The following is a 22,578-nucleotide window of genomic DNA, read 5'->3' as shown; positions in this document are numbered from 1 at the left end:
AGGCTAATAAACCTGTAGTGTTGATTTAGACATGTATATAGTTACTTGAGTGAGGTGATTATCATTTGACTATATCTAGTATGAGAAGGTTATTGCAATACTATATTTAGATCCAAATTGCTTAGGATCAAATCCTGACATACAAGTGTAGGTGTTTCCTAATGCTAAGTGTAATTCAGTAGCAGAAAACTTGAGGGAGACTACCAAACTCACATCATGTCCCATATACTGGAACAAATATTTAACCAGCAAATCAAGGGCAATATTTTGTCATAAAAGGAAACTCTAGTGCTTTCCTTGTAAAGTGGTGAGTCTTCTAAATTAGGACTGGTTTTAGAACCAGTCAATAACAGCTAAGCCATTGGACTCTTCTTTCTTTCTTCCAAATTATCTTTAAGATTCTCAGGTTTATAGAAAGGAGATAAGTGTATTTTAAATAGCCCAAATGCTGCCAAAGCCTTTTAGAACAGCTTGCTCCACACCGCCCCCTCTTTAATCTGGGAGTTTGGATTTCCCAGTGCTGCAGCTCTGAAAGAGGAAATTCAGTGACTCAGTAGATAAGTCATGAGACTTTGGGAACATGGTTTGAGTCTCATGCCTGACAAAGCAGCAGCATCCCTGTTAAGTATTAAGGTTTTTTTTTTTTAACTACACAGTTGACTTCCTGGCTGACTAGGATTCCCAGTTCCTGGTCTTAGTGGGACTTGTTACCTTTCTGACAGAATCAATACCTTCATAGTCTCATGAGATCCAGATGTTTTGGTTCCTTTTTTAGATTGAAAGGACTTGGCTGTGATTTCATAGTTTTAGCTGCTTGCCTTATGGGTTGAAAGGGAGGAGGGGATATATGCTTAAAATGTGTTTTAGCTTTGTTTGGTAGGAATACATATTTAAAAATAAATGAGGGGAAAATACTGGCAGGGATCAGTCTCATAGAATAGAATATTAGGGTTGGAAGGGACCTGAGGAGGTCATCTAGTCCAACCCTCTACTCAAAGCAGGACTAATTCCCAGACAGATTTTTACTCTAGTTCCCTAAATGGCCCCCTTAAGGCTTGAACTCACAACACTGGGTTTAGTAGGCCAATGCTCAAACCACTGAGCTATTTGCATATGCAAGTGATAAACTCTACGTTGATGCATTTAAAAGTTTCAATGTAAGAAATAGACGTAATAAGCCAGAAAGAAGTTACCTCTTTTGTGGCAGACTCATCCTGCACTAAATATACTCTATGGACAGGATCAAGTCACAGGAATGTAAAGGATAAATGTAATTGGCGTGCAGAGAGTTAGGCAGGCAACTCCCATTAACAAGAGCCAGTGTGTTTCATTTAATTCTCTGTGCTGTGTACCATGGTGAGAATTATACCATTAAGTATGTTGCATTATTGCAAGTTGCAGTAAATACATTGGTCCCTGACAAAAGTGATTATCTCAGTGACCTGAGTTTTTAATGAGCCTGCATATGAATGAAATTTTCAGTACAGGGAGAGGTGGAGGGAACAGCTGAGCCCACAGTTATTCTGTAATCCTACAGTTATATTCAACTGTTTACTTATGAGAACAAAATGCAGTCTTAGCCTGTTTTGATAAACAGCAGTTACCTCTGCACCATCTAAAGGAAATAAAGGACAGTCTTACATGAGACATATTTCTTCTCTCATACATAGGAACCTTAGTATCTTATTACAAATGCTCAAGTTGGTGTGGTGAAATCAGCCCAGACCACCTCTTGTGGAGCCTAGTTACTGTTGTTTTCTAAATCCACTTTGCATATATATGCAATTACTCATTACATTCTAATGGACAAAATGCTTTAAAAAGATAGTCTTCTCAAGGATAAAGAGCAGTTCTAACCTTTGTGGCCTGTTTCTTCCTCCCCACCCCCATCCCGATCTGGTTTTACTGTGCAAAGACATTCTGTTTTCATACCCCTCCAGCATGTGCTAACAATTAAACAGTTACAATATAAATGAGGAGGAAAAAGGCAGTGTTGTGTACTGTGGGTGGTACATTTTGTCAGTTTAATATTGAAAACATATGTGAACATTTATATAAATAGAAAACAATTGAAGAATGCCATACTGTTAGCAGCAACTTATAAAATATTTCTACAATGGTTAAGTGGTCTTTTCTGCACACCAGTGTTGCTGATACCTTGAAATTTGCTTGGTGTGGCTAATTTTGCCTTTGAGATAATCTTTTTCCCCATATTCATTCTTCCATTCACACCAACACTTCCCTCTATCAACCACAAATAGTCTGTCTCAATTCATTTACATGCTATCAATCACTCTTCCTGCACTAGAAACCCCTTGTAACATGAGTAGGACCCTACCAAATTCACAGCCATGAAAAACGCGTCACAGACCATGAAATCTGGTCTGCCCTGTGAAATCTGTTCTTGTGCGCTTTTACCCTATATTATACAGATTTCACGGGGGAGACCAACGTTTCTCAAATTGGGGGTCCTGACCCAAAAGGGAGTTGCGGGGGGGAAGGAGGGTGTCACAAGGTTATTTTACAGGAGTTGTGGTATTGCCATCCTTATTTCTGTGCTGCCTTCAGAGCTGGGTGGCCGGAGAACGGTGGCTGTTAGCCAGGTCCCAGCTCTGAAGGCAGTGCCCCACCAGCAGCAGTGCAGAAGTAGGGGTGGCAATACCATACCATGCCACCCTTTACTTCTGCGCTGCTGTCTTCAGAGCTGGGCAGCCAGAAAGTGGCAGCTGCTGACCGAGGGCCCAGCTCTGCAGGTAGCAGCGCAGAAGTGAGGGTGGCAATACCATACCATGCCATCCTTACTTCTACGCTGATGCTGGTGGTGGCTCTGCCTTCAGAGCTGAGTCCTGGCCAACAGCTGTTGCTCTCCAGCTGCCCAGCTCTGAAGGCAACGCTGCTGCCAGCAGCACCGCAGAAGTACGAATAGCTGTACTGCACCCCTACTACAATAACCTTGTGACCCCCCCCCCACAACTCCTTTTTGGGTCAGGACCCCTACAATTGTAACACCATGAAAATTCAGATTTAAATAGCTGAAATCATGAAATTGACCAAAATGGACCGTAAATTTGGTAGGGCCCTAAACATGAGTACTGTTTTGAGCAGAGTTATTGTTTTGAAGACATAGCCAATGCTTTACAGGCATCTAGTGGAGCTGCTCAAGAGCCAGTGTTTGAAATGCTTCTGTTACAGGCCAAATATGGTACAATGGTCAGCATTAACCGATGGGGGTTCCACGACCACCACTCCCAAGAGGAGGAGGAGGGTGGTGGTGGTCGGGGACTCCCTCCTCAGGGGGACTGAGTCATCTATCTGCCGCCCCGACCGGGAAAACCGAGAGGTCTGCTGCTTGCCAGGAGCTAGGATACACGATGTGACGGAGAGACTGCCGAGACTCATCAAGCCCTCGGATCGCTACCCCTTCCTGCTTCTCCATGTGGGCACCAATGATACTGCCAAGAATGACCTTGAGCGGATCACTGCAGACTACGTGGCTCTGGGAAGAAGGATAAAGGAGTTTGAGGCGCAAGTGGTGTTCTCGTCCATCCTCCCTGTGCAAGGAAAAGGCCTGGGTAGAGACCGTCGAATCGTGGAAGTCAATGAATGGCTACGCAGGTGGTGTCGGAGAGAAGGCTTTGGATTCTTCGACCATGGGATGGTGTTCCAAGAAGGAGGAGTGCTAGGCAGAGACGGGCTCCACCTAACGAAGAGAGGGAAGAGCATCTTCGCCAGCAGGCTGGCTAACCTAGTGAGGAGGGCTTTAAACTAGGTTCACCGGGGGAAGGAGACCAAAGCCCTGAGGTAAGTGGGGAAATGGGATCCTGGGAGGAAGCACAAGCAGGAGAGCGCAAGAGGGGAGGATTCCTGTCTCATGCTGAGAAAGAGGGACATTGGATGAGTTATCTTAAGTGCCTATACACAAATGCAAGAAGTCTGGGAAACAAGCAGGGAGAACTGGAAGTCCTGGCACAATCAGGGAACTATGATGCGATTGGAATAACAGAGACTTGGTGGGATAACTCACATGACTGGAGTACTGTCATGGATGGATATAAACTGTTCAGGAAGGACAGGCAGGGCAGAAAAGGTGGGGGAGTTGCGTTGTATGTAAGAGAGGAGTATGACTGCTCAGAGCTCCGGTATGAAACTGCAGAAAAACCTGAGAGTCTCTGGATAAAGTTGAGAAGTGTGAGCAACAAGGGTGATGTCGTGGTTGGAGTCTGCTATAGACCACCAGACCAGGGGGATGAGGTGGATGAGGCTTTCTTCTGGCAACTAGCAGAAGTTGCTAGATCGCAGGCCCTGGTTCTCATGGGAGACTTTAATCACCCTGATATCTGCTGGGAGAGCAATACAGCGGTGCACAGACAATCCAGGAAGTTTTTGGAAAGTGTAGGGGACAATTTCCTGGTGCAAGTGCTGGAGGAACCAACTAGGGGCAGAGCTTTTCTTGACCTGCTGCTCACAAACAGGGAAGAATTAGTAGGGGAAGCAAAAGTGGATGGGAACCTGGGAGGCAGTGACCATGAGATGGTCGAGTTCAGGATCCTGACACAAGGAAGAAAGGAGAGCAGCAGAATACGGACCCTGGACTTCAGAAAAGCAGACTTTGACTCCCTCAGGGAACAGATGGGCAGGATCCCCTGGGAGAATAACATGAAGGGCAAAGGGGTCCAGGAGAGCTGGCTGTATTTTAAAGAATCCTTATTGCGGTTGCAGGAACAAACCATCCCGATGTGTAGAAAGAATAGTAAATATGGCAGGCGACCAGCTTGGCTAAACAGTGAAATCCTTGCTGAACTTAAACGCAAAAAAGAAGCTTACAAGAAGTGGAAGATTGGACAAATGACCAGGGAGGAGTATAAAACTATTGCTCAGGCATGCAGGAATGAAATCAGGAAGGCCAAATCACACTTGGAGTTGCAGCTAGCAAGAGATGTTAAGAGTAACAAGAAAGGTTTCTTCAGGTATGTTAGCAACAAGAAGAAAGTCAAGGAAAGTGTGGGCCCCTTACTGAATGTGGGAGGCAACCTAGTGACCGAGGATGTGGAAAAAGCTAATGTACTCAATGCTTTTTTTGCCTCTGTCTTCACGAACAAGGTCAGCTCCCAGACTGCTGCACTGGGCAGCACAATATGGGGAGAAGGTGACCAGCCCTATGTGGAGAAAGAAGTGGTTCGGGACTATTTAGAAAAACTGGATGTGCACAAGTCCATGGGGCCGGATGCGCTGCATCCGAGGGTGCTAAAGGAGTTGGCGGATGAGATTGCAGAGCCATTAGCCATTATTTTTGAAAACTCATGGCGATCGGGGGAGGTCCCGGATGACTGGAAAAAGGCTAATGTAGTGCCCATCTTTAAAAAAGGGAAGAAGGAGGATCCGGGGAACTACAGGCCAGTCAGCCTCACCTCAGTCCCTGGAAAAATCATGGAACAGGTCCTCAAGGAATCAATTATGAAACACTTAGAGGAGAGGAAAGTGATCAGGAACAGTCAGCATGGATTCACCAAAGGGAAGTCGTGCCTGACTAACCTAATTGCCTTCTATGATGAGATAACTGGCTCTGTGGATGAGGGGAAAGCAGTGGATGTGTTATTCCTTGACTTTAGCAAAGCTTTTGATACAGTCTCCCACAGTATTCTTGCCGCCAAGTTAAAGAAATATGGGCTGGATGAATGGACTGTAAGGTGGATAGAAAGCTGGCTAGATCGTCGGGCTCAACGGGTAGTGATCAATGGCTCCATGTCTAGTTGGCAGCCGGTTTCAAGCGGAGTGCCCCAAGGGTCGGTCCTGGGGCCGGTTTTGTTTAATATCTTTATTAATGATCTGGAGGATGGTGTGGACTGCACTCTCAGCAAGTTTGCAGATGACACTAAACTAGGAGGCGTGGTAGATACACTAGAGGGTAGGGATCGGATACAGAGGGACCTAGACAAATTAGAGGATTGGGCCAAAAAAAACCTGATGAGGTTCAACAAGGATAAGTGCAGAGTCCTGCACTTAGGACGGAAGAATCCCATGCACTGCTACAGACTAGGGACCGAATGGCTAGGTAGCAGTTCTGCAGAAAAGGACCTAGGGGTCACAGTGGACGAGAAGCTGGATATGAGTCAACAGTGTGCTCTTGTTGCCAAGAAGGCTAACGGCATTTTGGGCTGTATAAGTAGGGGCATTGCCAGCAGATCGAGGAACGTGATAGTTCCCCTTTATTCGACATTGGTGAGGCCTCATCTGGAATACTGTGTCCAATTTTGGGCCCCACACTACAAGAAGGATGTGGAAAAATTGGAAAGAGTCCAGCGGAGGGCAACAAAAATGATTAGGGGTCTGGAGCACATGACTTATGAGGAGAGGCTGAGGGAACTGGGATTGTTTAGTCTCCAGAAGAGAAGAATGAGGGGGGATTTGATAGCAGCCTTCAACTACCTGAAGGGGGGTTCCAAAGAGGATGGAGCTCGGCTGTTCTCAGTGGTGGCAGATGACACAACAAGGAGCAATGGTCTCAAGTTGCAGTGGGGGAGGTCCAGGTTGGATATTAGGAAACACTATTTCACTAGGAGGGTGGTGAAGCACTGGAATGCGTTACCTAGGGAGGTGGTGGAGTCTCCTTCCTTGGAGGTTTTTAAGGCCCGGCTTGACAAAGCCCTGGCTGGGATGATTTAGTTGGGAATTGGTCCTGCTTTGAGCAGGGGGTTGGACTAGATGACCTCTTGAGGTCCCTTCCAACCCTGATATTCTATGATTCTATGATTAAAAAGTTAGCATTTGCCAGATTGGTGGTATGAATGATACACAGATTTTCCCCTCCTACACCTAATACAGGAGAGAAATGTGGTTACTATAGCAAATATTGTCTTTTAACTGGCAACTCTTGTGTGACAGATATTGCAGCCACATGTGGTATCTTTGGGGACCATATTGTATTTTACATAGAAAGCATGAAAGTCTCAAAAAGCCATTATACTGAGATGGACCGCACAGTTTGATCTGGTAGAATAGCCCTTTGTACCAATACAAATGTATTGTGTTTTCCTGGCTCACTTTGGGGTGGAAATAGGGGGTGGTTTCCTGTGCTATCTTGGATCACTGTGGGTGGGGTGGGGGTTCCAGCGGGATCTGGGATCACTAAGAGGTGATTAATGCAAAATCCCAAGCCTGGCTATGTAGATTCTCCATCTTTCGAAGCTGCTTCTGCTGGGGAAGAGAGGGAGGGACTGATTTTAACTGTTTTCAGGAGGCTGGGGGACAAAGAAAGACTTCTGGTGTAAAAGGCTGAGTTTAAACAGACTCAGGGCCTTCCTTTTGGTTCAGCAAACAAGCCCTTTGGTTGTAGAGTGGCTCCAACCCTTGCAGAAGGATTGGAAAGACTTTGACCTAACAGACTTCCCATGTAGAAGATGGGAGAGTCCGGGTATGATTAGTGAGCATTTAAATCCTTTTATCCTTTTTATGTTTTTTCTATGATGCTTTTGCCTTAAGAATAAATGTATTTTGCTTTCTTAGAGCTGTGTGGTCACTGGTAAAAACCCTGTCATTGTTCTGGCAGTGAAAGTAAAGAGCAGGGGGCTGGATACGTGTGAGAGCTGCTGAGGATATCACTGTGTATGACGGGGATGTGCAACCGTAAAACCCTGGTCAGAAGGGAGTGGGACTAGAGACAGCTGATAGCTTGAGGCCTGAGACCTGATTGGGCACTCCTGGAGCAGACTGCAGAAGGGGAATACAGGTGCAGTTACCCAGGAACTGTGACACCTTGTACATCTGTGTTCAGGCACCGGGGGACTGAAATGTTTTAAAGCTGTCCTGAACACTCTCTCATACTATCACTGGCAGCTAACACGGCCTGAAATCTAAAGCTTAACGTCTTACACATTCTATCATCTATACCCATGGTTTTCAGCCTTTTCAATACGATTAGCACATTACAACAGAATGCACTTTCTGGTCCTTCTTCTCATCTCGCCATAAGGAAAGGGAGGGTTGTCGTGACCCCAGGGTGAGAACCCATGACCTATGCAATTGCATTGGAGATAGGGCTGAGAGGACACTTACATTCTAATTCCCTGTTCCCAGTTAGTTGTAACTTTTTTACCTTTCTAGATTGAAACCTTTCAGGCTTTTCAACTCAGCCAAGAAGTTAATTATTTTCAAAAATATCTTCATTTGTTTAGCCATTTTGTTGTCCAACAGTTGGGGAGGTGACTTAGTCTTTATTTAAGTTGCTTTTCAGACATTTCCTTGTGTTCAAACATCTCAAAGACTTTTCTTTTAAAACTTTTAGCATGTCTATTCCTGAATTAGGAACTCCTGTTTTTGCCACATCTGAAATACTTTGATCTTGAAAGAACCAAGTTACAGCAATTAAAAATAGCACATTGAGCATGCATAGCACATTCTATTGCTGAACTTCAGAAAACCTGTGGTACCAGGGTGACAGGTTTTGAACGTTCATTGGGGGTAATATTTGTGTGAGATTATTTTCATAGTTACCAGTGAGTCAACTTAGCATGGGTCTATTATTCATGGGAAGCACTGCTCAATAGCACTTTTTTTTCTTGTAACGCTTATGCAGTCATGAATTTCCCAGACATGTGCGTAGAAGCAAAACCTCTAACTTGTGAGGATGGAGTGTGTTCTGTTAGGTGCCTTCAAGACAGTTCAGGTATAACTAGTTCTAAATTGCTTCATAAGGGTCGGGGTGTTAAGAGGACTAGTTAGTAGTGCAATGAGTTCGTGCCACCAGACTGGCTATTTTGTAAAAGCCTTCTGTCTTATGTTGCCTCAGAAAGGAGAGCCTTATCAGCAATTCATATATGAGAGATGAGGCTTTATGTTTTATATAGTTCATATACATCTCTTGTCTGCATTCTCTTTAATTTTTCGGTATTGCATGCTCTGTTAGTAACATATAGCTAATGGCAAATATTGGATTCTTACAAAAATAGTCTGCAAATAAATATTAAAATGATCTTTTCTTATGTGTTCAGGGTAACATCTCCAACTTTGACATCGTCATGGAGTCTGATTCGGGTACCTTCATGCCGATGGGCCTGGCTTTTACAGGCAGTGATAAAGCTCGTGCCATCCTGAAGGAGATCATGCAGCTGCTGCAGCCTATCAATGTTACAAACCTTTATGAAAATGGTGGTGAAACAGACACTGAATATTGGGTGAGAGATGGAGTACCAGGTGAGAATGCTGGATGAAGTCATAGACAACGTGGCTGAGTTGGCCTGGTTGTTTCTGTATGCTGTTACTTCTTAAATTCCGCTTGTTGCTCTATTTGATCTTTGACAACATTTTAAAAAAATCTTTTCCTTGAGTAATATTTATTAGAGAGGAAATATGTAAATATTTAAAGACTAACCACAGAATTAGGACAGAATGTGTGTTTGAGCATCAGTTTAATAAAGATTTAGATTATGCATGGGACAACAGGCCTAAAATCTTCTTTTAGGCTTTACGATTTATATTAATCTTTCCTATACCAGTGGTATAAAAATAGTAGAGAATTCTTTTAGCTTTATTCTAACACAGGACCCCAAAACAAAAATATCCCTTTGAAATTCAGCCCACTTCTCACTTGTTCTTATTTAATTTAATTTTAAAAAATTAATTGTTTTCAATACATTTATTCTGTGGGGATTCAGCACTCAAAGACCAAAAGGTGATGATACACTAAAATCTAGTGAAGGACAAAGCCCTGTAAATGTATTTGAAAAATAGTTTCTACATTTATTCTCAGTGACACTTCTGAACCTCGTACAAGTAGCAATCTTCTTGCAAAAGTACTTTGATTTGAAACTGGAGCAGGACAAAACTTTTTGGACAAATAGTTTATTTGCCGAAAAATGCATTTTTGGGTTGACAGAAACTGTTTGCAAATTTGACGTGATAGCTTCAGCTGGGGAAAAGTTTTTCAGGGCCAGCAAACGGTGTGTATGTCCCCTTATAACCTTTAGCTGTGTGTGTGACGTTCTGTCCCTTTATAACTTTAGCCAATGGTTAAGGCATTTGCCCAGATATGGGAGACCCAGGTTTGAATCTGCACTCTGGAGCAGAGACTTGAACTCAGATCTCCCCTCTCCCAGGTGAGCATCCTAACAACCAGGCTATAGGCTTGAAGGATCTGAGATTAATTGAGCTTTTACCATGTTTTCAACACTTGAATAATAACAGAAGATATTTTGGTTTTTGGTATTTAAAAACAAAACAAAAACTTTCTTTTTATGCTGGTTTATGTCTAAAGTACTTTGTTGTCTATTTGTGATACTGGAATGATGCAGACACACGTCAGATATTTTTGGAATCTTTCTGGTACTGCAGTGGGCTGTGGAGCATATGCCTCTTACTTTGGGGAAAATGTTGGTTGCTTAGGGCTCAAATCTTAGTTGCACTATTTCTACTCATGGGTGGTGGATATCATAGGCTGGGGGAGGCTAGGGTGACCAGATCACAAGAGTAAAATATCAGGACATGTGGGGGGGACAGCCACAGGCTCACAGCCCCCACCGGAGCCATGGGGGTGGAGGGCACACATGGGGGCAGGGGGCGCTGCAAGCTGCAGGTCACGTCCACATGGCCCCGGCTCCAGTCCCCACAGCAAGCCGCAGGTCGCGGGCACACAGCCCCGGCTCTGGCCCCCACCACAAGCCACAGGTCACGGGCACATGGCCCCAGCTCCAGCCCCTGCCGCAAGCCGCAGGGCAGGGATGCACGGCTCCAAGTCCGGCCCCTGCCGCAATGGGGGTGTCTCAGGGCTGGGGGTTGGGGCACGGCAGGGAGTTTGGGGTGCTGACTCCAGGAGGGAGTTTGGGTGCAGGAGGGGACTCAGGGCTGGGGCAGGGGTTGGGGTGTGGGGTATGGACTCCAGGAGGCACTTAACTCAGGCAGCTCCCCAGAAGTAGCAATATCTCCCTCTGGGTCCTAGGCACAGGTGCGGCCAGGAGGCTCTGTACAGAGCCTCGCCCACAGGCACCACCCCTGCAGCTCCCATTGGCTGTGGTTCCCAGCCAACGGGAGCTGCGGAGCTGGCGCTCATGGAAGGGACAGCACACAGAGCCCCCTTGGCCGTCCCTGCACCTAGGACCCAGAGGGAGATATCTCCACTTCCGGGGAGCTCCATGGAGCCGGATAGGGAGCCTGGTAGCCCTGCGCCAACCAGATGCCTGGCAACCCCACAATATTGGGACAAATGGCATCCCAATCGTACATTGGTCAGGACGTTAAATATCGGGACAGTCCCGGTTTTATTGGGATGTCTGGTCACCCTAGGGGAGGCTATGCTTCCCTGAACAGCCTGGCATGGCCCCGCCCATGCTCCATCCCCAGGCCTCCTCCTGCAGTTCCCAGCGCTCTGCCCTGGCCCAGGCTGGCTGGAGCTGGGCAACCTGCTGTGGGGACTCGGGGCAGCTGGCACTGGGGCCGCGCTGCCCGCCCGGCACTCGGACTGCACCGCCTGGTGCTCCAGGGCTGGGGGCGCTGCGTCTGCGCCACCCGGCGCTCCAGGTAGGGGGTGCTGTGGCCATGCTGCCTGACACCGGGACCCATGGTCAGCATGCTTTGGGCTCCTGCAGGGAAGGGGGAACTGAAGGAGAGGGGCTGGGGGATAGCCTCCCCAACAGCCAGGTCACCAGCTGCCCATGTTTCTATTCCATGCACAAGTTACTAAGGGCAGGCCTTCACTACAGGGGGGGGGGGTCAATATAAGATACGCAAATTCAGCTACGCGAATAGCGTAGCTGAATTCGACGTATCGCAGCCGACTTACCCCACTGTAAGGACGGTGGCAAAATCGACCTCCGCAGCTTCCCGTCGACGGCGCTTACTCCCACCTCTGCTGGTGGAGTAAGAGCGTCGATTGGGGGATCGATTGTCGCGTCCCGACGAGATGCGATAATTCGATCCCCGAGAGGTCAATTTCTACCCGCCGATTCAGGCGGGTAGTGTAGACCTAGCCTAAGTAGCACATCAAACTGCTGTAATCCTGTAATTTACATGTCCTTGATCCTAGGCTCTAACTGCACCTATTTTACACCTGCAGAAAAATATGCTAAATTGAGGGATGGGTAAGAGCTGCCAATGGTCAATAACCATGCCACTTCCATCTCCCTTTCTTCCGAAAGTCTGTGGATCTGTACCGCTGCTCCTGGACTTCAGGTCTAGATGATCTGTATATCTGTGTAGTCATTGGCACAGAATTTCCCAGTGCATGTTTAGAAAATATAAAGGGGCAGAAATGCTGTCATAGTAAAATATGCTTTGACTTTTGTGAAGAAAGATCCCTTTTTATAAAGAGATGGATTTTTCTAGGGACCAATGAATTCCTGATGAATTCCTCCCTCCCAGGGCCGGCTCCAGGCACCAGCTAAAGAAGCAGGTGCTTGGGGCAGCCAATACTAAGGGGCGGCACTCCGGCTGCTATTGGGGTGGCACGTCCGGCTCTTCGGTGGCAATTCGGCGGCGGGTCCCTCCGTCCCTCTTGGAGCGAAGGACCTGCCGCTGAATTGCCGCCGAAGAGTGGAGCGGCGCGATTGCGCTACCGCGGCTTTTTTTTTTTTTTTTTTTTTGGCCGCTTGGGGCGGCAGAAAACCTGGAGCCGGCCCAGCTCCCTCCATCCCATATTGTCTATTTCCATGTGCCCCTCACAGATCGGGACACTGCCCAACCACCAACGCTGCCACCTAACACAGCCTTGACCACTTACATCTGTGGTCATGCCCCTCGTTGCAGAGGTGTGAATGGGTATGTAGGAGTATCTGGAACCCTGGCTGTTGTTTGTGATGGGAGGGTCAGAGGGGCTGAAGGGGAAGCATTGGGGATATAGAGAAATTCACCTGTTTGTGAGGTGCATGATGAGAGAAACTGTATGGGGGGGGCGTTCCTTAAGTTTCAAATCTGTTTAACCCAGTCAATAATAATACTTAGTTGTTATATAGCAATTTTCATCAATTGAAATTCAGTTCACCTTCAACGTTAAACATTAGGAGCATTAGCTGGTTTGTTTCTTTGCTGTTTGAAACTTTGCTTCATTTAACCTCCTGTTAAGCGAATCACTAAGTACCCCCACAATGCAAAGTATGGTGCTTTCCCCTTGAGAGATGGAATGAAAGAATTAACTCCATTAAAAGAACTGCTGCTTCAGATTGTATCATACTGTACCAGAGAGAAGGCTTTAAACATCTTGCAAGCTTCACGCTTTGTCTGCAGTATTCTCATTGTTCAAATGAACACTTACGGTATATAATAATATTGTAACAGTCAGAACATACTATAACAGCTTTTCCGATGTTATCCAATTTAAACAAGCAGTCAATTGTTGACACTTCATCAATTTCATTTACATAGTTTCCTGAAAATACACTTGGCTATTTTGTTTCCACAGTGTATTACAGAAAACATGGAATACATCAGCAATAAGAATTTGTGACCCAAAAAATTCAGTTCCTTATCATTTAAATTTTTACTGTATTAATTAGAGTTCAGGAGTAGCTTCTATTCCAAGTATTAAAATCCACCTCCTCCTTTGAGTCAGAAAGCCCAGTGAAAACAATACTACTTGTGCTTTTTACATTAATTCATAACTACCGGTACTTCTGGTGAAGGTTTAGATTAGGTTTAGCTAGTCAGGAATTTATCCACAAAAGAATGCTGGCTCTTTTGTCTGGAAGGTTTACCTGATTCAGAGAAGGGACCCACTCTCTGGCCCAATTCATATTTAATTATACAAATAAATAGGAGAGAAAGATCTCTCCAACAGGCGAGATTGACTCTCTAGACCAGAGCACTCACCTGGGATACAGGAAACCTGGGTTCAAGCCGCAGTGCTGAATCAGGGAGAGGAGGGACTTGAACCTTGGTCTCCCATGTGACAGGTGAGTGCCCCAGCCACCAAACTACTGGCTATTCTGAGGTGAGTGTCTTCCATATTTTTTCACAAAAATTTCAAAAGATCTCATTTTCATTCAGCATTGGAATGAAACAAAATTCTGAAACCACAAAATTTTTCACAAAACAGAATTTTTGTTTTCCACCCACTCCTAGTTCAGACTACTGAACTCATGCTTCTCAGAGTCTAAGCTATTCTCTTTTACATGGGAGTACAGTTGAATATTGTAGCACTCATTTATCCTTTCCCTTAAATTGTGGAACTGCACAGAGTACCTATATTTGTAGTAATAATAGCGCTAACTACTGTCAGGTGCCACAGATGTGCAAAGTGATCTAAAAACATTAATTAAGCATCCAAACAACACCTATGTGGTACAAGAGGTGGAATCTATGTGGAAAAACACAGCAGTGGGATTTAATACATTGTGTAGCTTCTGAGTGCTTGAGAGATTTCCTGCAGTGGTCTTTATATTCAACAATTTGGAGAATAATTTGAACCAAGAATGAGAAATCTCTATAATCGTTGTAAAACCAGACAATATTGTGTTTCTAACATTTGTGGTATTATAACTGTGTTGCTTTTTTCATAAAGCAATAGGCAAAGGCAGTTGATTGCTGTGAAGTCTATTATAGGATGATATAGTGATTTGAGATGGCCATTAGTCTTAAAGAACTAGTTTGTTATTCAATTGTCTTCCAAAATCCTTTATTTCAGTCGTTTTTATTACACATTTCTGTTTTCTCTCAATTAAGCTTTATTTCTAAACTCTATATACACATAATGCCTTTTATTACAGCACATTTGTTTTACCAAGAGGCTTGGTCAGCACTTGCAAGTACAGTATATTGTTTCACATGTTGTGTTATAACAGGCTTGTCTGGTCTCTGAACAGGTGGAAAGACATGTAGTGACCCTCACTAGAAAGATGTTATAATATTTTAGTCAAGAAAACAAGGTATCTGATATATGAAAGAGGCAGTGTGTGACTTCGTGCACTCCCCCTTCCTGTCTCTGTCTCTCTCTCTCTGGTCTCAGTGCCACTAGATGGGACAGAACACCACATCCAGAAGGTGTGTGGGTTACACTTACTCCCAGCAACTCAGGGTCTCCTTGCATGGGTGGGTGGGCAGGCCAGGCCTATTTTTCTGTTCTCCTCCTGCTACATACACAGTTCTGTGCTGGGTTGGTATTGGTGAGCCCTCCCCATAGCCGTGGCTTTTGGAGGTAACGCTTTGATGAGATACATAAGGTAGTCCCTCTCTCACAGCTATTGCTTCAGGCTGTCTGCAGACACAAGCAGTTGTCACTGAATTGGCGACACTTGTCAAGCTTTTCCTTTCAACTACAAGGGCTAAAAACTTGAATTAAAACTAAGATTGATATAATCATGTGACTCCACGAGTCAGAGCCCTGAGCACAGGAATGCAGCATCTGTGCTTTAATTGGGCATAGGCAAGAATTGTTTCATCTGAAGGGGAGATTTTTGGTAAGGTGGGGAGAGGGAACAGAAAATAAAAGCTTTCTTTAAAAATGTAGAAAACAGCATCTCCCTTTAACTTTTAGTATTTTCATAAATTGCAAATTAAAATACTCAATGTAGGATGTCACACACTATTGCTCTGAACATCAACTCCAGCAACTAAGCAGGAGTAAAATGACTTCCTCTTTCACAGGAGCACATAGCTGTGTGCTAGACTCCAAAAAATGTCAATCACCGGTCACCAGAAATAAGCTCTATATATAGATATTTGAGTCAATTATACCGTTTTCTAGATTGTTTATCCCAATTCTGTCTGTTGGACTCTATATTCTGGATTAGGTTATGTCTATGCTACAAACTTTGGTCAACACAAGTTACGTTGGGGGTAAAGATGCCAAAGTTAGTACACCTCTACCTCAATATAATGCTGTCCTCGGGAGCCAAAAAATCTTACCACGTTATAGGTGAAACCGCGTTATATTGAACTTGCTTTGATCCACCGGAGTGCACAGCCCCGCCCCCCGGAGCACTGCTTTACCGCGTTATATCCGAATTCGTGTTATATCAGGTCGCATTATATCGAGGTAGCAGTGTATATCCTTTGTGAGGTGCATACTTGACTCCTTGCATCAGCACTGTGCCATATTCACCAGGAGTGCATGGTGCGGTGCACTCTGGGTAGGCGTTCCAGTTTGCCACTCGCCATTGTCCAATCTTTTGGGAAATTTTGGCAATCCATGGGTGGGGCAGAAATAAGTAATCAGGGATGACTGGAAATAAGGGGTCAAGTTCTCCATCCCATAATCCCATCTATATTCCATAATTTTCTCACCTTTTTTTTTAAATTCCACAAGCCCATGCAGCATCTTTTGCTGCCCACCATCTCTGGCAGAAGCATAGAGCTCACACAGTTCTGCACTGTTGTCATGAGCATTGAAAACACAGGATGAATGATCCTCCAGTATTTGCAGAGCTGCAGGAAGAACCACAGTGGCAGGGGACATGACAGTTTTGTGGAAGACAGATTGCTAGTGGGGTATCCATCAAATATGGCATGCAGCTCGTTGTAAAAGCTGCAGACTGTTGGCCTTCCTGGCATTCTGGTATGCCTACCACAGTTCCTTTGCTTTCACTTGGCACTGCTCCTTATGCCTGTGTGACAGGTTCAGTCACAGAAACCCCTTTGGGACTGTCACCTGATGTGCTGAAACTACTTCTGAGCCCATTTTCTCTGCCAGTTTGGGCCTCCAGAACCCCGTCTTGTTGAGCTAGATATGCTAATCTGCTGCAACACAGACCCAGGGTCTGACCAACCCCCCCCCAAAGCCGCAGACTTAACTGAAAACGGCTTAGCAAGTGCTCCTGTCTCTAGCACCCAGACACTCAGCTCCCAATGGGATCCAAACCCTAAATGAATCCATTTTACTCTGTATAAAGCTTATACAGGGTAAACTCATAAATTGTCCGCCCTCTATAACACTGATAGAGAGATATGCACAGCTGTTTGCTCCCCCAGGTATTAATTACTTTGGGTTAATTAATAAGCAAAAGTGATTTTATTAAGTATAAAAAGTAGGATTTAAGTGGTTTCAAGTGATAACAAACAGAACAAAGTAAGTTACTCTCTTGTGGGCAGAAACCCCTTTGTTCTTCTGTGCAAAGTCACAGCAACAAGATGGAGTTTGTAGCCACCTGGCCAAATCACATGTCCATAATGATTCAGCTTTTTGCAGGCCGATGCCATTGTTTACATGTTAGTTTGAACATTCCCAGGAAAGCTCAGGTATGGATTGGCGTCTCCCAAAGTCCATTGTCAGTTAAGTGTTTCTTGATTGGGCACTTACTGAGAATAGGCCTTTCTCAAGAAGCTGACCAAATGCTTCACTGAGGCTACTTAGAATCAAACACATTAAGATACAAGTACATAGCCAATATTCATAAGTTCAAATACAAAAATGATACACACATACAGACAGCATAATCATAACCAGCAAATTACATCAAGGCCAGCAAATCCTGGCCTTGATGTATGACACCTTACTTGACCTCCTTTTTGCAAGATTTGGTGCAACTATAAGACCTTGGTTGCAACAATGATCTATAGGGTCACAGTTCATGTCAATAATGTCACACCCTGTCATACCCCTTCACCTGAATCCCCCAGTCTGGTCGTAGATGTCCATGTTTCTATGGCTAGTCCATAACTGTGCCTGGCCCACAGGCCCAGAAGATCCAATGCCTCCTGTCTCCTCCAGGCAGAAATGTGTCTGAAGCATTTAGCTGGCATGGTCAGCAGGGCAGTTGCACACAACAAAGGAGAGCTGCAAGGTGTGCTCTACAAGCAGGGCAAGCAGGACAAGTATTTCAAAAGTACATGGAATTTTTAAAGGTGGGCTGTAGAGAGTGGTGATTTCCAGTCTCTGTGATCCCTGGGCAGTGGAGTTCACAGTTATGACAAGAGCAGTCAGTGTCTGGCATTGTGGAACTGCTGCTGGAGGACTGTCAGGGTCGACATAGGTCACATGGTGTTCACACTTGCACTGCATCGACCACAGTACTTTGACCGTGGCTCAATGCCGTTGCAGGGGCATTGCCATAACAGGGTGCTTATATCGACAGGAGACAAATTTTAGTGTAGACACTTGTACAACTAGGTTGATGTGGAGCGACTTACATCGACGTAACTTAGTAGTGTAGACTAGGCCTCAGTGAATCTGAGACACATCCTTATGCAGCTCTTGCTTAGAGTGTTAACGTGGCAGTTTGGGATGACACAGTAGTTTATGTACAACCACCGACAGTTTAAAAACAACTCCTCTCAAGTACATAGATCACATACATCAAGGCCAAGATATTTTTAAAAGCTAGATTCATAAGCCCAAAGCTAGATTCATAAGCCCATGTGTGTCACCTAAATAAGAGTCCTAATATTCAAAAGTACTGAGCACCTAGCAGCTCCCCACTGGGCCACTGACTTAGGCACCTAAATATGGCTACGGAGCCTATCTTTAGATACCATTTATTTTTCAAAGTAAACCTAAATCTTGGACAAGTGGGATATACTTGTCATATCTTGGCATCAATGTTTCAATTTCTGTGAGCCACCCAGTCTCCCTTTTAATGTCTTTTATTATGATACAGGAGGAAAATTTAGTATATGAGCATGTTTCTCAGCAGAAGTTAAATTTTGTGCAACTTGGGAGATATTAAATTGAAGCAGTATGCTAAGAGAACAATTTTAATTGCTTGGCACTTAAAGAACCTGCTATAACTATTACATCTATTAGAACCATTTAAAATCTTGATTGAATTTAGAGCCATGAGTATTAACCTGTAAAATAATTCAGCTATGGTTTTCATTTATCATTGTCCCATAAAAAATAAGCTTTGAGAACTAGGAATTACTTTGCTGTAATTAAATGAATTAAATGTACTGTAACTTTTATAAAAGTGGATGTAGGTTACTTCATAGGGCATTATTAAAATGCTCACTGTTTAGCATAATATCACGTCTATATTAACCTTTCAGAACTTGTCCTGTCTATAAGAAAGGCTGTTGTATCCTTGTGACATTCCCCGGGGTGCAGTCTGGACTGCTGTGTCCCCTTAATTCTCCAGCCTGGAATGCTTTTTACTCTGCTTTGCTGATGAGCAGCAAACCCTTCCAGACTCTGCTCACTCCCACCACCAGCATGTAATGTCACTTCCAGCTGAATACATGAATGCTATGCCCAGGCATCCATGAATTACAGATAGGGTGAGAGCTGCATATGCCCCAGCCTTGCAGGACCCTCCTGAAGGGTATAAGCTTATAGGCAGTCCGTCATTCCAACAATGGGTAATGACTATGCACCAGGCTTGTTGACCTAAGTAGAGATTCCCAAGCACTTCAACCAAAACACACTGGTTTAGGCAAAACAATAAAACAAGTGTATTAACTAAAGGAAGACAGATTTTAAGTAATTACAAGTATAGCTGCATATGAGTCAGGATTGGTTACAAAAGAAATAAAAAGATAAACATGCAAGCTAATTCCTAAACTTTACCAAGGCTAATAAGCAAAAAGGTTTCTCTCACCAAAAAGCTTACAGCAGTCTGTGCTAGCTGGAAAGCCTTCCAGCTAGGATCCCCCTTCCCTGGTTCAGTTTAGATCAAAATGTTGTAGGGAAGGTTTCTCAAGTCCAGGATTGTGGAGGGAGGAGTAGAAAGGGAGAGGAGAGAGCTCCCCTTCCCAATAGCTAATAGCCTGGTAGTTAGGGCATTCACTTGCAAGATGGGAGACCCAGGGCCGCCCAGAGGATTCAGGGGGCCTGGGGTCTTCAGCGGCGGGGGGCCCCCACCGCCGAAGACCCGGCACTTCGGCGGCGGGTCCTGGGGCGGAAGGACCCCCCGCCGTGGGTCTTGGGGCACTTCAGCTGCGGGTCCCGGAGCAGAAGGACCCCCCGCCGCCGAACTGCTGCCGAAGACCCACTCTCGTGGGGGCCCTTGTGGGGCCTGGGGCAAATTGCCCCACTTGCCCCCCCCCTCTGGGCGACCCTGGGGAGACCTAGATTCAAGTTCCCTGCTCTGCCGGATCTTTCACATCCCAGATGAGAGCCCTATCACTGGGCTATTGTCTATTCTAGGTCTCTGTCACTCATGTTTTTTCTCAAATAATGTCGAAAGGTTTTGTCTTTGTTCCAATGCAGAATAAAAACAAATTTCAAAACATCGCTACTTTTTTTTCATCTTCAAAATGGGAATAGTTGTTTGCTGGCCATGGCTCGGACAGAAGTAAGGGTTTGATGCAGTAATTGCTGGCTGAGATTCTGTGTTATGCAGGTCAGACTAGATAATCGTAATGGTCTCTTCTGGCCTGAAAAATATATAAATCTATAAGTAAATCTCATAAACTTTTGATATAAAAAGATGCTTCCTTACTTTTAACTCTCAGCCATCTCAAATATACTTGATGTTTTCAATATCAAGGGAGCTTTATCTTTTATTATGAGCAAATGTACTACATTTTGAGAATCCTAATTAATACAGAGATAGCAGTGCTTGTTAAGTTCAGCCTTTCTGGAAGAGTTAAACTGTAAAATTAAACTGCGTGGAAAGCTTAATTATAAATTGTTGCTGCATTACTTCAGTTTTCCTGCTTTATTAGTGGCTATTCTCTTTTTTATAGTCACTTGCACCGCATTTTAATTGGTAGTGTTTCTTTGGTGGCGATAGACTAAGGATCTACAACACACTGGATTAACAACTGGTATAACATACCATTTACCTTATTAAAGAGAGGAAGCAGCCCTTAAAGAATCTCATATGAATTTTTATAAATATTAAATGGCCTCATTAGGTTTAACAGTGAAATACTGAATTAACAGATTTAAAGAATATTGTAGTTTCCAATGGTTCTTGTATCTTTTTTTGTTACTGGATTTACCGCTGTGAATACCAGTCCAAATGTTGCATCTTGTTCCCTTGTTTTGGGCTGTGGAAATAGTAACATGACATGGATTAGAATAAAAACACTTAATGCTAAACACATTAAGCACTTAACCACATGAAGGTCTCAAAACATTTCAAAGGCATCAATTGATTAATACTCAGAAGCCCCCTCTCTTTTAGGAAGATTAGATGTGTCTCTTTGAGGGTATGTCTACACTAAAAACTTAAGTCAACCGTAATTACTTAATTACTGTGGTGGTTCATGTCCATACTGTCCTTCTTCTGTCGGTAGTGTGTGTCCTCACCAGGAGCTCTTCCATTGACTTGAGGGGCAGCGTGGGGGGCTGAGAGACTGTGCTCTCAGCTCCATACACAGCTTCCCTCCTGCCCCCAGGAGCTGTGCTGCCATGAGGCTCTCAGCTCTCTGCTGCCCCGAAGCTCATGGCTCCCCGCTCCCCGCCAGGAGCACAGCTGCCCCCACCTCTGGATCTTGGCTCCCCGCTGGGTGGCTGCTGTGCTCCTGGCGAGGAGCCGAGAGCCCTAGTGGCTGATGTGCTCCCGGTGGGGACCTGGGAGCTTTGTGGGAGCGGGAAGCCAGGAACCTCAGGGCAGCACCCAGGCTCCCAGCAGGGAGTGTGGAGCTGGGAGCTTTGGGGCAGCCGAGCTCCCCGTGGGGAGTGGGGCAGCAGCATGGCTGGGAGTGCGGAGCCAGGACCCAGGGGGCAGCCTGGCTTTGAGCAGGGAGCCTGGCAGATGCAGCCTGAGATTCGGGAGCCAAGAGCCTGGGCAGCAGCCTGGTGGGGAGTGGGGAGCCCGGGGACACCTGGGCTCTAGCTGGAGCCCCCACTCCCACCTCTTTCTTGTCAATTTCACAGCTCTCACATGGAGCCATGAAATTGACAAGAATGACAGCCAACAACTGAGGTAGTAGTCACCCTAACTACACCGACATAAGCCCTACGCCTCTCGTGGAGGTGGAGTTATTATTTCGGTGTAGTAGGGCACTTACATCAGCAGGAGCAAGGCTGTACAGTGTGTACACTGACATCATTAGGTCGATGTAAGCTGCCTTACTTAGTCCTGCCTTGAGTGTAGGGGACTGGACTAGATGACCTCTCAAGGTCCCTACCAGTTCTATGTTTCTATGATTCTATGACCTAACTCCGTAGTGTAGACCAAGCCTGAGACATATTGTAGCTCTACTGTTCAGCACACAGGAAACTACATTCTTAATGTGGGAGTGGTTATTCATTTAATATGTGATCATTTGCCGCTAGCTGATTTTAAAAAGTAATGTGCAGTGTCCTGCATTAAAATACAGTGTTCAGTGTTGATGTGCGGCAATGTGCAGTTTAGAAGTAACAAGTTAATTAAACAAGCCTTATTCCCTGAACTATTCCATCTTCACTGAAGCTGAAACACAAAAGATGGAATAAGTGAAACAAAGCTATATTAGTTTAAGCTCCATAAGAAAGTTAGGGATGGGAGGAAAGAGAATAGTATTTTCCAAATGGAAAATTATGGCAGTTAAATGTAATTATTTTAATTTTCTTTCTTTAATTGTTCCCTTTTGGAATACTGTTGTACAAGAAATTAGGTGCATTAATAGTTGGGAATGCTGGATTTTTCTAGATAAATGTCTGTGGATTCAGAAAGGCTACTTTTTAAGAGCAGCTCCCTATTAATACTTGTGGTATTATTGTTAAGGCATATTACTGAAATATTTCATTTCTGGAGTACAAATTGCTTTTAAGTCAATATCACAGTTCTGGTGTCC

General features: G+C 44.8%; 1 protein-coding gene across 1 annotated transcript in view; it reads left to right on the top strand.

The window, feature by feature from the left end:
* Positions 1–22,578, top strand: part of CPQ (carboxypeptidase Q) — a 273,989-nt gene that overhangs the window by 212,664 nt on the left and 38,747 nt on the right. Inside the window, exon 7 of the mRNA XM_065399948.1 lies at positions 8,988–9,189. Within this exon, the coding sequence (XP_065256020.1) occupies positions 8,988–9,189 (202 nt within the window). The remainder of the gene's footprint in view (positions 1–8,987; positions 9,190–22,578) is intronic.

The sequence above is a fragment of the Emys orbicularis genome, chromosome 2, assembly GCF_028017835.1.
Source record: "Emys orbicularis isolate rEmyOrb1 chromosome 2, rEmyOrb1.hap1, whole genome shotgun sequence".
Taxonomy (NCBI): Eukaryota; Metazoa; Chordata; order Testudines; family Emydidae; genus Emys; species Emys orbicularis.
Note: the sequence above shows the minus strand (reverse complement) of the source record. Positions and strands in the feature narration are given on the sequence as shown.